The 17,127-nt window shown below is 34.4% G+C and overlaps 1 protein-coding gene across 2 annotated transcripts; it reads left to right on the forward strand.

The window, feature by feature from the left end:
* The first annotated feature begins 211 nt into the window (after nucleotides 1–211).
* Nucleotides 212–16,046, forward strand: LOC107755832 (sarcalumenin). 2 transcript variants are annotated; one of them, XM_016572762.1, is made up of 12 exons: nucleotides 212–364; nucleotides 959–1,070; nucleotides 1,621–1,714; nucleotides 6,475–6,529; nucleotides 9,560–9,700; nucleotides 10,682–10,842; nucleotides 11,145–11,243; nucleotides 12,724–12,869; nucleotides 12,978–13,149; nucleotides 13,243–13,355; nucleotides 14,460–14,547; nucleotides 15,896–16,046. In XM_016572762.1, exons 1-12 carry the CDS (start codon nucleotides 250–252, stop codon nucleotides 15,947–15,949), a joined length of 1,350 nt encoding a protein of 449 aa, XP_016428248.1. In that variant the 5' UTR covers nucleotides 212–249; the 3' UTR covers nucleotides 15,950–16,046. The 2 variants fall into 2 exon arrangements, with proteins under 2 accessions (XP_016428248.1, XP_016428247.1); XM_016572761.1 differs by lacking the exons at nucleotides 212–364; nucleotides 959–1,070; nucleotides 1,621–1,714 and adding exons at nucleotides 2,931–3,037; nucleotides 3,588–3,681.
* The last annotated feature ends 1,081 nt before the right edge of the window (nucleotides 16,047–17,127 follow it).

Raw genomic sequence — 17,127 nt, forward strand, 5'->3', positions numbered from 1 at the left:
ATGTTTTAGTATTAGCTAACGCGTCTAGTCTGTTCATATATTATGTTATGTTATGTTCACAGTTTTTTATTATATGCTAATACCTAGTCTGTTCATATAAAAGGCGTTCCATTCTCAGTTGGAATGTTTCAACTTTCTCCTCCACTAGAGGGCGCTAAAGCTTTACATTTCTGACGTTTCAAGTGTGCGACACTATTTTGGTTCCCCCGCTTTCGGTGCCGGTGAAAATCAGTCCTACACATTTTCAATATGTCAGGTTGTAAGAAGCCGCGAGCTGTAGCAAATCCTCTGGAATCGACCATTACATCTCCGAGTGAGAGAATACTGAAAGAATGCCACACTTTATATATCGACAACGACAACGGTAAATAACGGGTACCATTCGTATGTAAACACATGTTGCGGTTGTGTCTTTATGATCTAAAACATTATGAAACATTGTAAGATAAAAATCAGCTTGAAAGTTCAAACACCAAAAGTCCGAAATATATAATGCTGTTAGTTATATTTATACTAGTCGCTCATTCAGAAGTTGTGTTATTGACTGTGACTACATAAGTAAAACTTAGCAAGAAGCCTAACGTTACCTAGACAGTTTTGGACATCATATGGTGTGGCAACGTGCCTATGTAGGCAGCACAGGGATTTGAGACACGGTCTTGTTGACCAGTTGCCTCTGTATGTCACACTACTGTAGTCTATGGGTCAGTACAGAATATATATATACAGTAATATTACAGTATATGTAAACCCACGATTATACAATATCTTCAAGTTCGTCTAAACTGAAAGGAGTTTTACAGGGCAGCAACATACAATATTTACAGTATATACAGGTGCAAACTGCACGTTTGTATGCACATTTACTGTATAAATCTGTACTCTGAATTGTTGCTGGAAAGCAATAAGGCAGCATGTACTGATAATAAAGCTCCATTTGTCTGGATGTTTTTAACAGGATTGGTGAAAATTGCAGAGAGTTTGGGAGTGAGGCTGTTACCTCCTCGGAAAAAGATTATAGTTATGATCATGGGGAACCATTCTGCTGGAAAAAGCTCCTTCATTAACTGGTAATCACACCTCTCACTTCAAAAACACCTTGTATCCCTAAATGATTTCATAGCATGAGATCTGGAGATGAAGATTATACAGACACAGATTTACACACATTTTTAAGGAGAATGACATTTTATTTTCCCTAAATTTTGTTTTTATATACCAACATCATGTCCCATTATATTGTGGTTCTTATCCTTTTTGACTCCTAGGCCCTGTGTTATGATTATAAATTTGAAGGATTATGAATAAGGATAAGGATTTAAAAATATATATTTTACTTACAGTTTCTGCCTGATAAAATAGAGATTGACGTAGCTAAAAAAAAAAATAAAGGTACATTCATTATTAAAATGTCCATTCCATGGTTTTATTAATTTACATGATTTTTCCAGGTCTAGAAATCATAAAATTTATTAAAATGAAAATCATTTTAAGTCATTTTGAAGCCACCAGTTACAAACCACTGCATTCGACCGTCCATATAGTTCCTAAAAACTGTTTAAAAAAATAGTATGGATGAATATGGGTATAAAAATATGCTAAATTAAATCTATATTTCAGGTATGTGGAGGAGCACATACAGAAGACAGGTGTTGCCATTGAGACACAAGGCTTCACATTTATAACAAGTGGAAGAAAACGAGAGTCACTAACAGTAAGTACATTTTTGTGCACACCAAAAAGCAGATTATTTCGAGAAAGCTGCTTAAGGCGCACAGTTTACACTCTTATCCCCTGTATTTGGAGCAAGGGAAATGGTTTTTATATTTGATTGTGTTGGTACATTGATTACCTTTTTAGTGCGCAGAGTACAGTACAAAAACACATGAACAGAGATGCCAAGAATAAACGCTGATCATTGGATTTGATCCAACCAGGTTCTAGAATAAATTTGACAGAATTCAAGTTAGTACAGTCCCTGCTATATCTAACATTCATGGACATTTATATACATTTAATGCACAATCCATTTCCGTATACCAGCGGAGGCCTGCAGATAATGCATATATACAGAGGTATGTGAAGATGAATAGTGTATTCATATGTTTTTGTATTTACTGCCGTTATTTTGCCCTTCTGATGGTCATAAATATGGTGGATGAGTGGAAAAAGTCATGTGACCCAAACAGATGAATAGTAATAATAACAGTTGAAAAGGCATTTTATTACTTTTGGTTGGGTCACCAAAAAATCTGGGACCTGAATGAAACCAGTGGGTAATAATAACCAGGGTTATTAATTAACTAAAACTAAAACCAAAACCATAAAAAGAAAATTTTTGATACTTGAAATAAAAGAAACATTTACTGAAATAAAAAAATAATAAAAAACAACTTATTATAAAGTCATTTTATGAGTTAGTTGCCAACAAAATGTCTATAAAAACTGTATAGACATATTAGAAAAGCTAAAAAAATTTTACTAAAACTTCAAGTAAAAGTGTTATTGACTGTGACTACATAAGTAAAACTTAGCAAGAAGCCTAACGTTACCTAGACAGTTTTGGACATCATATGGTGTGGCAACATGACTATGTAGGCAGCACAGGGATTTGAGACACGGTCTTGTTGACCAGTTGTCTCTGCATGTCACACTACTGTAGTCTATGGGTCAGTACAGAATATATATATATACAGTAATATTACAGTATATGTAAACCCACGATTATACAATATCTTCAAGTTCATCTAAACTGAAAGGTGTTTTACAGGGCAGCAACATACAATATTTACAGTATATACAGGTGCAAACTGCACGTTTGTATGCACATTTACTGTATAAATCTGTACTCTGAATTGTTGCTGGAAAGCAATAAGGCAGCATGTACTGATAATAAAGCTCCATTTGTCTGGATGTTTTTAACAGGATTGGTGAAAATTGCAGAGAGTTTGGGAGTGAGGCTGTTACCTCCTCGGAAAAAGATTATAGTTATGATCATGGGGAACCATTCTGCTGGAAAAAGCTCCTTCATTAACTGGTAATCACACCTCTCACTTCAAAAACACCTTGTATCCCTAAATGATTTCATAGCATGAGATCTGGAGATGAAGATTATACAGACACAGATTTACACACATTTTTAAGGAGAATGACATTTTATTTTCCCTAAATTTTGTTTTTATATACCAACATCATGTCCCATTATATTGTGGTTCTTATCCTTTTTGACTCCTAGGCCCTGTGTTATGATTATAAATTTGAAGGATTATGAATAAGGATAAGGATTTAAAAATATATATTTTACTTACAGTTTCTGCCTGATAAAATAGAGATTGACGTAGCTAAAAAAATAAATAAAGGTACATTCATTATTAAAATGTCCATTCCATGGTTTTATTAATTTACATGATTTTTCCAGGTCTAGAAATCATAAAATTTATTAAAATGAAAATCATTTTAAGTCATTTTGAAGCCACCAGTTACAAACCACTGCATTCGACCGTCCATATAGTTCCTAAAAACTGTTTAAAAAAATAGTATGGATGAATATGGGTATAAAAATATGCTAAATTAAATCTATATTTCAGGTATGTGGAGGAGCACATACAGAAGACAGGTGTTGCCATTGAGACACAAGGCTTCACATTTATAACTAGTGGAAGAAAACGAGAGTCACTAACAGTAAGTACATTTTTGTGCACACCAAAAAGCAGATTATTTCGAGAAAGCTGCTTAAGGCGCACAGTTTACACTCTTATCCCCTGTATTTGGAGCAAGGGAAATGGTTTTTATATTTGATTGTGTTGGTACATTGATTACCTTTTTAGTGCGCAGAGTACAGTACAAAAACACATGAACAGAGATGCCAAGAATAAACGCTGATCATTGGATTTGATCCAACCAGGTTCTAGAATAAATTTGACAGAATTCAAGTTAGTACAGTCCCTGCTATATCTAACATTCATGGACATTTATATACATTTAATGCACAATCCATTTCCGTATACCAGCGGAGGCCTGCAGATAATGCATATATACAGAGGTATGTGAAGATGAATAGTGTATTCATATGTTTTTGTATTTACTGCCGTTATTTTGCCTTACTGATGGTCATAAATATGGTGGATGAGCGGAAAAGTCATGTGACTGAAACAGATGAGTAGTGAAAGTGCATTTGTGAGTGCTGTTAATTATGGGGTGATTAATAATAATGACTCATGGGTCACATGTTGACCAGTGGGGGTCTTCTCTGGGTGCCGTTCAATAAAACCAAGCTGCAAAGAGATCAATGAACTGAAAACACATTAGCTGAACCTGTTTTAATTAATTTCCGAAACAACCCTTATTTGAACCTTTTCCTGATCTCAGGATGGCTGTGAACACCAGCTTTAGTATTCATACAGAGACATAACTTTTAAAGAAGTATATGTGACCCTGGACCACAAAACCAGTCTTAAGTCGCTGGGGTATATTTGTAGCAATAGCCAAAAAAAACATTGTATGGGTCAAAATTATCGATTTTTCGTTTATGCCAAAAATCATTAGGATATTAAGTAAAGATCATGTTCCATGAAGATAGTTTGTAAATTTCCTACCATAAATATATCAAAACTTAATTTTTGATTAGTAATATGCATTGCTAAGAACTTCATTTGGACAACTTTAAAGGCGGTTTTCTCAGTATTTTGATTTTTTTGCACCCTCAGATTCCAGATATTCCAATAGTTGTATCTCGACCAGATATTTTCCTCTCCTAACAAACAATACATCAAAGGAAAGCTTATTTATTCAGATTTCAGATGATGTATAAATTTACCCTTATGACTGTTTTTGTGGTCCAGGGTCACATATGTATATGAAGTATATGAACTGTTTGTTTGCTTTTAGCTACCAGTAAGAATGCTATAGGCTCCGATTCATTTAATACTTTTTTCTATTTAAACCCATTCCACAGAATTCTCCATGTTTTCCTCTAAACTCAGAGCAGAATGTGAATGTGAAAAAATGACATTACCCAATCCTGTTCCGTGCACTTTTCTCCACATTATTTCTTGTTCTCACTCAACTTTCCTCTTTAATGGCACAAGTCCAGAAAAAATGTACTTGTGAGCAGATACAGATGGAATCTCTGGGATTTTTTCTGCTTATTGAGGAAATTCTTCAGAAGGAATGTAAATAGAGTAAAATGTTAAATACGGTTTGGATTAAGACAACATAAGTTAGATCTACAGAAATGAGAGTGAGCAAAAATATCTTTAATATGTTTAATAGACAGCAATTCTATTAAATAGAGAGGAAAATATAGACTGGTTTTTTTTACATTGTTTTCACAAGTTCTTCTAAGAAAAAAAAAAGAGTAATCTTACTTATACTACCATTCAAACCTTTAGGGTGTGAAAGTTTTCTGTTTTGTTTTTGATTTTTTTTAAATTAATTGATACTTTTTCTCAGCAATAATGCATTAAATTGATCAAAAGTGACAGAAAAGACTTTCACATTGTTATAAAAAAATATGTATTTCAAGTAAATGCTGTTCTTTATAACTTTCTATTCTTCAAAAAATTCTTAAAAACAAAATCCATCGTAGTTTCTGCAAAAATGTTATGTAGCACATCATTATAAAAAATATACTCAAATAGAAAACTGTTATTTTAAATAATAATATTTCACAATATTACTGTTTGTATTGATTTTTTAAGTAAATAAATGCAGCCTTAGTGGACTGCATTAAATAGTAATAATATTTCACAATATTACTTTGTTTATTACTGAATTTTGGATGAAATAAATGCAGCCTTGGTGAGCAGAAGAGATTCTTCCAAAAAAAAAAAAAAAAATTCAGAAGGTCAGAAAATGTCAAAAATCCAAAGATTTCAATATGAATTCAAGCATTTATCATTAAATTCTCATTAAAGGGCAAATTGTCTGAGATATGTCTACATGCAGAATGCAAAAAGGCATGCAAAAGTATTTAAGAGGAAATGCTTTGGCCAAAAGACAAACAGGATAAAAACGACTGTGTTTTTCCTTAAGAGAGCGAGAGAGAAAGTCGTACATGTGTGCATGTGGCGAAAGAGTAGACCATATCACATCTTAGACAGTCGCTCCTTCTGGAAGCAGAGGGGTTGTCTTAAAGACACAGCGTCTTTTTTCCCTTCGCATATAAAGCTCTTCCCCTTCCTTCTCTGGCTCTGCAAAGACCTCAACATGAGTAATGTAATTACGGTGAAAGAGTGATATGAAAGGATTATCAGCTCTTTACAGGAAGAGCCTACCAGCAGAACAGGAAGAGAGCTGCAGCGTGGCCGAGAGTGTCACACCATCACCCAGCCTGCAGAAAGAGAGAGAGAAAGCGAGAGGAAGAGCAGGGAGTCTCCCTACAGCAGGGCCTGGCTTCTGACTTCACACCACATTCTCCTCTTTGAATGTGTCTTATCTTTCCTTCATCAACATGTTTGCTTCTTTTCCTCACAGGGAAATGCAACATTACACCTCTACCCGCATTTCAGACCTCTGCTGGAGTTCAAAGGTAGGAAATTTCAATCTATATGTATTTACGTATAATTACACACACATATAAAAATATATATTTATATTTAGGGTTGATCAGCATGTTAGAGATGTTATGATTTATATGCAACGTAGAATATCTTAATCTCTTCTATTTATCATCATCTCAGTCCCTTTAAAATGTGTTAGTATGCTATGTTATCTTATGATTTAGATATTTCAGAAACTTGAAATCAGATTTCTAGGGATTTTTTTTAGTGTTGTACATTGCTTTGAATTACCTTTTTATGATTTTGCTTTTAATTTTTTCATTGCAATTCATTTTTGTAGTTTTGCACACCTGTTTTTTTTTTTCTGTGCATGAATGAACTATTCATATTTGCCTATCAAATATGAATATTTCTTCTGTGCCATGCATTTCGACTGAGAGTAAATGACAGCTTCTAGGCGTTGTTGATTAGTGTGACTTGACTTGACAATAAAAAAAAAAACATTTCTTAATAGGTCATTGGTTCTGACAATTATGTATGATATTAAACAGCCAAACCCTTTAAATATTTGTAGTTTTTAGTGCAATTTTCCTCATTTATTGCTTAGAAATTAGTCTTAGGTTGAGGAAAATGTGTAGTCGAGGCAGGAGCATCTACAGCTATGACTAACACCTCACACTGAGTCATGTAAGCGTATGTACGTCCAGCGCAGTATCCGCCTGAGAGCGCGAAACATAGCAACACATCTTATTCACATGCACCTCGATAAACTCCTTCTGGCTCTGCTGACTTAGCGCTTTTCGCTGTGTATTTATGTAACCGTTAAAACCAAGAGTCCAGCTGATGTTACAGCTTGGCTGTGTCTGAGTGATGGGACCTCGTTGGTTTAGGTGAGTGATCTTTGGGTGTGTCAGAGGGCATCATCACCGCACACTGATTGTGCAGTATTCCTTCAGTGGACAGTGTGGGTTCACCCGGTGCAGAGAACCAGAATGAATCATTCACATTGACAACAATGCAGCATCAGTGGGATAGACAGAGAAATGTCTTCCCACATTACTGCTACAGAGAACATATGATTGATAGTCAGCAATAGGCATAAATATGAAATGAAAATGGCGTTTTGTACAGCCATTGCATATTACGTGCTTCAAGTCCAAAGTCCAAACCTGACATAATTATTAGATGCATGTAAAACATGCATGCAACCTTTATTTTTAAGTATAAACCACCATTCATTTTCTGGTTATTTTTGTCAATATGAATCTCACATTGTTTAGTCAAATTTATGAGCATGAATGTGTTGCAAATGTTTTTATGGTCCTGGGAACTTCTATGAGGTGTCGCATTGAAGGTTTTGCTTGGCTTCAAACATTTAAAAGGTCTGTGTTGGTCATCAGGATGCGGGTGTGTGTAGGAAAGAATAGTGAGATTTGCGATTGGTGCATTGTTTGGGCGTGGTTTTGGCTGGTTTGTCTTATCTCGATAAGTTTGACACTATCATCATGACTCGGGTCTCTCCGCAGTGGTGCTGCTGTGCGGTTTGGAGATGATGCAGCACTTTCTTGACCTTTGACTTTTCCTCAGTGGACTAGATCCCTCGGTATCTCCTTCCACCTTTCGGCAGCAAAGTCAGCAAAGTGAGACACGTTTCTCCAGTTACCTTTTCAGACTCAAAGATCCCTTAGTGATTATTGAGCCTATCAATACATCTGATTTTAATTACTGTACGGAGCACCTGTGGAATGAAAGTAACTACATGGGTACACTGCCATTCAAAAGTTTATGGTCAGCAAGATTTTTAAAAATGTATTATACACATTTCATCGAGGATGCCTTAAATTTAATAAAAGTGAAGACAGTAAAGACATATAATGTTACAGAAGATTTCTATTTTGCACCTTCAGTCCATCGAAGAATTCTGGAAAATAAAATGTATCATAGTTTCTACAAAAATATTAAAAGATCTGTTTTCAGTATTGATTAATAATAATAAAAAAATGTATTGAGCACCAAATAAATATATTAGAATGATTTCTGAAGGATCATGTGGTACTGAAAATTCAGCTTTGCCTTCATACTGTAGGAATAAATTACATTTTAAAATGGAAATCAGTTATTTTAAATTGTAATAATATTTCACAATCTTACAGTATTTGCCGACCTCAAACTCTTGACCAGTAGTGTCTATGATGGTGATCTTATGTAATCATAGGAAAGAAAAATCATACATTTTATCATCCACTTTCATTTTATAGGAGAATTTTTAGGAGAAACATTAAGTCTCTCTCTACGAAAGAGCAACCCATGAGCAATAATGTTTAAAATCGGAGTATTTTCTGAAGTGAGAAAGAGAGAGTGGTTAAGAGATAGCGATAGAGATGGACAGACAGATTTGAGGGTATGTTGGTGCACCTTTGTTGAATGCTGATGAGACCGAACAAGACGGGTTTGTGTGAGGTCTTGCACACCTGCAGTCACTATCTGAAAGAGCTTCAGTGTCAACCGCAGATGTGAAGGGAGCAGAAACATTTGACATGTAGTTACTATGGAGATTCAAGGTGTGATATTACTTTTCTAAACAATCTAACTTGTGATTTTCACCTGGCGGATGATAAAAAACGGAATATTTGACTACGAAACCACCCCAAAAAATCGTAGCAATTGCGTATCATCATTCAGAACCTGTAAGCAGCCATAAAGCAGACATTGTGGCGATGACTTTTGCACAGTGAAACACCAATCTTTAGAAAATGTAGTTTTATATTATTTACATGTTTTCAAAACTCTTAGTGTGTGAATATTGGCTGGCTGGCGTTGCTTCACAGTCGTTCTTCACTGGCTAGCTTTATGTGGCTCCACCTTAAAGCTGCCAGTTGAAGAGCTGTTGTGGGTAACCATAACAACAGACCACCAGAGGGGGCGTGGTCAAGAAAACTGTATGAGTCAATCAGAATTCATGAACATGTTCATTAGTCTTGAAACAGTAGATTGTTACTCACAAAATCCACATGATTAACCAGCACAGTTTTATGAATGCCTGCAGTTGTATATTGTAGGTGTCACAGATTACCTGAGCGCTGAGATTTCCACCTCCAAACAGAAGAAATTCAACCTGGTGACGTTTGTGGACACTCCAGGGTTGGTGGATGGAGATATGGTGTACCCTTTTGATGTCAACAGTGCCATCACCTCTTTTGGTAAGGCTGTGCCTCATCATTTTGGACAGTTATAGCTCCTATTGCAGTGGTTTTTAACCCTGTTCCTCGAACGCCCCAAGCAATGCACATTTTGCATGTCTCCTTAATCAAACATACCCGATTCAGGTCATCAGCTCATTAGTAGAGACTCCAAGACCTGAAATAGATGTGTGAGAGAAAGGAGACTTTCAAAATGTGTAGTGTTGGGGGGGCTAGTGGCTAGGCTGGTTCTCTGAGATTTTATGTATTATATTTGTATTTTGAATAAACCTATCTTCTGATGCTGATTTCAAAATGGATTTTCTGGGTTGTTTCACTCTTCAGCCATTTTCTCTGATAAGGCGAACTTCACATTTTTGAATTTTAGTTAATGTGCTGTATGTTAGCTTTGTGTACCAGTGTTGATACTGGTAACTAAAACTATTAAAAATGTGTCTTTGTTAATTAAATGAATGTAAAATAAAATAGAAATACTAGATTAACTCAACAAAATAAAATAAGTTTAAGTACTAAAAATAAAGTAAGTGAAAATATAAGAATAAAAGCTAATTCAAAATATGAATAAATACTATAGTAGTATGTAAGTAATACTACCTTAACATTGTATATTTATAAAATTTGACAAAAAACAATAAGATAATTTAAAATGGTCTTTCTTGTCAGAGACTGGACCAAAAAAATACTGACGACTCATTTTGTAACAAGTAGCAAATCTCGGATCAAGGCTTGTGATGTAAATGAAAGGCTATTTTCTATTTTTAAAAAAGACAAGCCCTTCAATACGCCCCAACCCAACTTTCTGCTTATCAACACAGGAATGAAATATGTGTTTTTTAAAACCATTTAAAATTATCTTTCTAAACTAATGAGACAAAATGGACAAATTTCAGTACCAGTAATAAAGTTTGACTTGACCTAAATGAAACCACACAACTGTTACAGTAACAGTTCTTCTCATTTTACATATCTGTGGATTTTCAGGTGAGCAGGCGGACCTCATCTTTGTGTTTTTTGACCCGATGGGACAAGCGTTGTGCAAGCGCACATTGAACATTGTTGAGAAGCTGAGTGAAAAGTGTGGAGACAAACTGCGCTTTTACCTGAGCAAAGCTGATGAGGCTGGACGGGAAACGGACAGACAGGTGCGTGAGTGTGTGTGTGTGTGTGTGTGTGTGTGTGTGTGTGTGAGCCTTCTGATATATCCGATACATTTCTGTCTGGAATAAAAATGCATAACGGGACTTACACATTTGATATGGTGATTTCCAATCTCACTTCAATATGTAATCATGATCTTCTTGCCATAATAGTTTGTTCTCTGACAGGAAGCCAGACAGGTGCTTTTACAAATCTGACCCTCTGGGAGTTTCTCTGTCACTTTAAACCTGCTTAGCATCAGCCCATCTTATGGTCAAATGTGTTGGTGTTGATTTTATTCCCACAGCGAGTGATGATGCAGATTGTTCAGGAGCTGTGCAGAAGACCTGGACTCAACAAATGTGGCTTTGAAATGCCCACGATATACATCCCCAACCCTCAAAAAGTAAGAAATGATGGTAACTGATTGCTGTGCTGGTCAAATGTCCATGGTTTTCCTCCTAGAGGTGACATGATTAATGGAAGCCTGCCCATGCTGCACTGCTGTGTCAGAGGAAATGGATTTATTTCTCTCTGCAGCATTTACATTAATTAGTTCTGTCTGTCAGCAGAGACGCATCTCTTAAAAAGCCAACTTAAAGCTACAAGGAGAAATTGACTGACTGTATTAAGACATAAATGATTATTTCAGGCTGCTTATATGATACACTACCGTTCAAAAGTTTGGGGTCAGTCAGTTTTTTTTTTTTTTTGGAAAACTTTTATACTATTATTTTTATGGTAAATCTTTACAATAAGGTTCATTAGTTAACATTAGTTAACTACTTTAGTTAACATGAACTAAGCATGAACAATACGTCTACAGCATTTATTAATCTTAGTTAATGTTAATTTCAACACTTACTAATGCATTATTAAAATCAAAAGTTGTGCTTGTTAACTTTAGTTAATGCACTATGAATTAACATGAACTAACAATGAACGACTGTTTTTTCATTAACTAGCATTAACAAAGATGAATAAATACTGTAATAAATGTATTGTTCATTGTTTGTTCATGTTAGTTAATACATTAACTAACATTAACTAATGGAACCTTATTGTAAAGTGTTAACATTTTTATTTTATATTTTATTGAGCAGGAACACATTAAATTGGTATAGATGTTTATAATGCTTTTGAACGTTCTACGCATCAAAAAATGTTGGTTTCCACCTAAATATTTTCAACATTGTATATTAGTAAGAAATGTTACTTGAGCAGCAAATCTGCATTTTTCATCTGCTGAAAATGCAGCTTTGCCATCACAGAAATAAATTATATTTAAAAAGCAAAATCAATCAAAATACAAAAAAATTATTTTGAACTGTAAAAATGTTTCACAATAAAACTATTTGCACTGTATTTTTGATCAACTAAATGCAGCCTTGGTGAGCATAAGAGACTTCTTTTAGAAACATAAAAAAAAATCTTGCTGATTTCAAACTTTTGAATGGTAGTGTATATTTGGTCAGTAATATTAGTCAGTTTACTTGACAATTGACAGAATTACTGTAATTACAAAATAACGGATATTCTGCTCTGAGCTGTTCACATCCTTAAAATTAGTTTCAATGGCAATGCTCTTAATGCCAAAATGCATTCATATTATGCGACTTTGTTGGTAATGACAGTAAAATACTTCTTCATTCCATTAGTCCACCTTTTGCAAAATGTTGCTTGGCAACTGTAAACAACTTGCAGTTATGCTAAGTAGCTGTATTACTGTATCACTTTTAATTGTTTGTTTTGAATTGTAAAATTGGTCAAATTGAACAGCTGCATATGGCTTATTGCTTTACTTTGCTATTGCATATAACAGTACTACTACAGATAGTTGATCAAGTAAATATAAAATGATTAAAATAGTGATTTTGTGTGTGCAGCCCAGCAGATGCATCAACCAGATTGATGAGGTTTGTGAGACCATTGAGAAGAGCATAAACCAGGCAGTGCAGAAAACACTTGACCAGCTGGAGAAAGACTGTAACCTGATCATCTCTACCATCAACCATACTCTAGAACAGGACCGGTACACATCCATCCATCCGCACTATATCACATCATCTGCTATGTATCATGACTCTAGAGCTCATATATGTAATATTTATCAGTTTTGCATGTATTTGTCTTCCCTCAGGATGAATGTGAGCTGTAATAGAAGCAATCGTTTTAATTCCTTCCTGTGTGGAGTTCTGGGAATCTTCCTTCCGTCGCTCTTCATCCTCAGCTTCATCATCAGCACTTTCGCTCCAGAGGAACTGGACACTCTTGTTGGAGAGGGATTGGCTAAAACGCTCAACCTTTCCACAGTATGTTCTCATTTTCATGTTTACTGAAGACTCATTCCCATCACAGGTGAATCAGTGTTTTATTTTTTCTGTTTATCTGTGTGTGTTTATTAGGGAATAGTCGTGTATCTGTGGGACTGGATTCCTGAAGATTGGCAGATAATGTTTGTGATCATCTTCGGTGCTCTGTGCTACTTTATGCTCTTTCTAGCCAAGTATTTTGCACGGTGAGCATGCAAGATTGTCTCTTAGTGTTTCATTTTATTGCCACAAGGGGGCACTGTAACTCTGACATCATTTACATGAATTTATTTGGCACTTTATCCTTTGGCTATGTTTGGAATAGCTATTTATTCAACAGTGCTCAGTGCGTACTGTACACAGTATGCAAATTTTCTGTATGGAATTGCCAGATACTACTATTTAAAATACAATAGAGCATACAGCATGGAATAACATATCCCATAATGCAATGCAGTTAACTTGACTTACTTTTTCCAGTGCAACAAATTAACACTTTCGCAATGCAAAAATAAATTTTTACATACTAGTGGTTCAAAAACTGCAAAATAACCAAATTTGTTCACAAGACAACACTCACAGAACTCAACATGCATGTAATGAGGTCTAGTGACATCATTATGCTTACTACTTTACATACTATTTTGAAAGGTCAGGGTAGTGTCACTGCAAAATAATGGCCTGCCTGCCACACTGCATCTCCTTCATATATAATTATGTATATTAATATGCTAACACTTTAGATTCTGCATGAGCATATTCTAGATCCCTTAACACTCCCCAATACCTAAACATAACTACTATAAACTTCCTTACTAACAATAAATAGCATGCAGAAAACTTTTTTATGAAGTACGCTCACTCAGGGACTTCTTTAGTGATATTTTACCAGAAAAGATTTTAGATTTTTTTAATCATCTTGTATAATTTGAACTGCTGTATTTTTGTGTTTGTTTGGTTTTTATTTTGTGTTTATGTAACTCTTGTATTATTCCAGCTCAGTTTACGCCATGAAGATGAAAAAAACTACTACTATTTCTACTTGCTCTCAGTAAGCAGCAAATTAGGAGTTTATTGAGGGAAAATGCATAAAAACCCTATACCATTAATATACTGTATATTGATATATGTCAAGATATATCTATACAATATATCAACATTTTAATCAAATACAATCATTGAATGCTAGCATTTAATCTTTCAGTGCACTGTGCCACTTACTGTAATTCGACTCTTGAGCTGATTTCTGTTTTTTAACGGTCACTTCATCAGTTTAACAGCAGCCCTCTCAATGCTGTGATCTCCTTCAGTCAGGGCAGTAAGACGATAACTAAGAGAGAGAAGAAGAAACTGGCAGAGTACAGCGATTACATCCAGGATGTCGTCAAACCCAAGAAGGTACGACATACATTACTGTACAATTACTGTTGATGCTGTTCATTCATGTAGTTTCCTGCTTAGTCCAAACTAAAGTAGTTTGTTAATCTCCCAGTAGGGCTACATGATATATTCAATGTTCATAACATATATAATTAAGCGTAATTGTGAATATCATAATTACACTGTTTATTTTGCCTTTTTTTTTCTTAAAGATGTACATTAGTCTCACAATCCTTGCTTGTGTTGAAATGTACATTACTGTTCAAAAGTTTGGGGTCAGCAAGTTTTTTTGTTATTTTTTTTATCAGTAATTATGCATTAAATTGATCAAAAGTAACAGTGAAAACATTTATAATGTAACAAAAGAATCGTATTTCAAATATATGCTGTTTTTTAACTTACTCATAGGATCTTGAAAAAAAGTTTATCATGGTTTCCAAAAAATATTAAGCAGCAGAAACCGCGTCAACAATAATAATAATAATAAATGTTTCTAGAGCAGCAAATCAGCATATTCGAATGATTTCTGAAGGATCATGTGACACTGAAGACTGAAGGAATGATGCTGAAAATTCAGCTTTGCTTCACAGGAATAAATTACATTTTAAATTATATTCAAATGGAAAACAGTCGTTTTAAATTGTAATAATATTTCACTAAATTGCTGTTTTTACTGCATTTTTGATTGAATAAATGCAGCCTTGGTGAGCATAAGAAACGTCTTTCAAATGCATTATAAAATTTTACCGACCCCAAATCTTTGAACGGTAGTTTGTTTTAATAGTGTCTCAAATTTAAAAATGCAAAAATGGTGTAAAAGTGATTCATTTCTTAATTCTTTTTTCTAATTTCTGTAAAATTGTCAGTTCAATTCCACACTGCTTATTTTCAGTTTACAACTATTAAAATGTTGCAAAAATTATTATATGTAGGTAAATATTGCTTTTTGTAACTGTGTCTTACACAATTAAATATAGCTTTTTTCCTGTTAATTTAGAGCAAAACTTGCCTTGTTTTTTTTTTTTACTTGATTTACTGCATTTTACTTTTTTCATTATAAATATAATACTCTGAAAAAAAAATCACCTTTAAACCATTTAAAAATATACTAATAGCAATATATAAATAATGACATACATTAACAAAAAGGCAGAAAAATAGCCAGTTGTAATGACCAGCTGACAAGACCTAAAACCATCAAACCAGGCCAGTTTAACCAGCTTGGCTTGGCTGTGAGACCACCTTAGCCTCCATGTTGGTTTTTTCAGCAGAGAAGTGAGAACCTGCATTTGAAATGTAAGCTTTTCGAAGGATTCCAGAGGATGTTTGTCTACTAATCTTGTAATATGTGTCATCTTTATCTTAGCGCAAACTGTATGAGGAGTATCTTCGCCAGTGTGCTGCAGAATATGATTTCTGAAGGGAGCTGGCATGACAGCCGTCGGTCACATCAGAGTCGTCTGAATAATTCATAGAAAGCACATCCATGTGTGAAATGCTGATGTAGTTTCATATTTGCATGAGCGATAATAACAAATCGTGCCTTTTTGTTAAATCTGAATAGTGAAGAACAAATGTGATATACAAACATGACCTCAATATAATCTTACACCAGCTAGTTTTTCTATGTGAACCATTTTTAATAATCAGACCTAGAACTGTTTATAGCCAATAAGCTACATTATGACTTCACAAACGTTGATTGTCCCGAGACATGAGCCTGGTTTCTGTGGCCGCCTTTTGATCTCCAGGAGCACTGTGGGAGAAACCAAAGGTACCCAATTCAACCTCATATACTCTTTACCCAGTGTTGATTAAGTGACATTTCTACTTTTTATAATGTAACACAGAGGAATTTCTCCCAGCAGCCACAGAAAAGGCACTCAACTAACTTTTAGGTCTTCCTGTCATACATATGTATGTGAATGTACTGTTGCATGTTTGTCTATGTATACGTTGTTTAAATATGGTTTTAAAACGATTGTTTTGTAGTGTTTTGAAGTGATGCTACCTAAAATGTTAAAATTTTAGCATTTTCCTAGGGCATTGATTTATGAATACAAACTTTTTTGGAAATAGCTGTTTTTGAAGATGCATACTGAGTGAGAGCCAATTTTTTACCCATCCATATATAAGGCAGGCACTCGTACATGGTGGAATCAAGCACTGATAAACTTCTGTTTTCATTTTATTATATATTTTTTTATTTTATTTTAATTTAATTACATTTTATTTTATTTTTCAGCTTTTTAAATGTAAATTTGAAGAAATTTACAAATTTAGCACTTTTAAATAAACATGCATTTACCTCAGTTTTGCAAAAATGCCTTTTTAGGGCTGCAATAGTTGTTTTGAAAACACATGTTTTCATAGTGTATTTTCAAATGGATGTTTTTTTTTTTTTTAGCTATGCCGGTTTTTATCTGTCTTGCAGAAAGAAAAAAAAGTCATCTTTGATTGACTCGAAACTTTGTCTTATACTATGATAAATTGCTTGGTGTGTTTTCTGTAAGTATATTTGAAAGAACAAGCAGCACAATAAAATGTTATAGCAACAAATTTATTAATCTTTTTTTTTTATTCCACCAGAACCTGTCC

The sequence above is a fragment of the Sinocyclocheilus rhinocerous genome, unplaced genomic scaffold (genome assembly GCF_001515625.1).
Source record: "Sinocyclocheilus rhinocerous isolate Xijiao unplaced genomic scaffold, SAMN03320098_v1.1 scaffold352, whole genome shotgun sequence".
NCBI classification, from domain to species: domain Eukaryota; kingdom Metazoa; phylum Chordata; class Actinopteri; order Cypriniformes; family Cyprinidae; genus Sinocyclocheilus; species Sinocyclocheilus rhinocerous.

What these genes read in the sequence shown, in the direction of transcription:
- LOC107755832 (XM_016572762.1), top strand. Translation starts at nt 250, where the DNA reads ATGTCAGGTTGTAAGAAGCCGCGAGCTGTAGCAAATCCTCTGGAATCG. An exon ending in ACCTCTGCTGGAGTTCAAAG is followed by an intron (nt 6,530 to 9,559) that starts GTAGGAAATTTC and finishes TGTATATTGTAG; the next exon opens with GTGTCACAGATTACCTGAGC. An exon ending in CAGTGCCATCACCTCTTTTG is followed by an intron (nt 9,701 to 10,681) that starts GTAAGGCTGTGC and finishes GTGGATTTTCAG; the next exon opens with GTGAGCAGGCGGACCTCATC.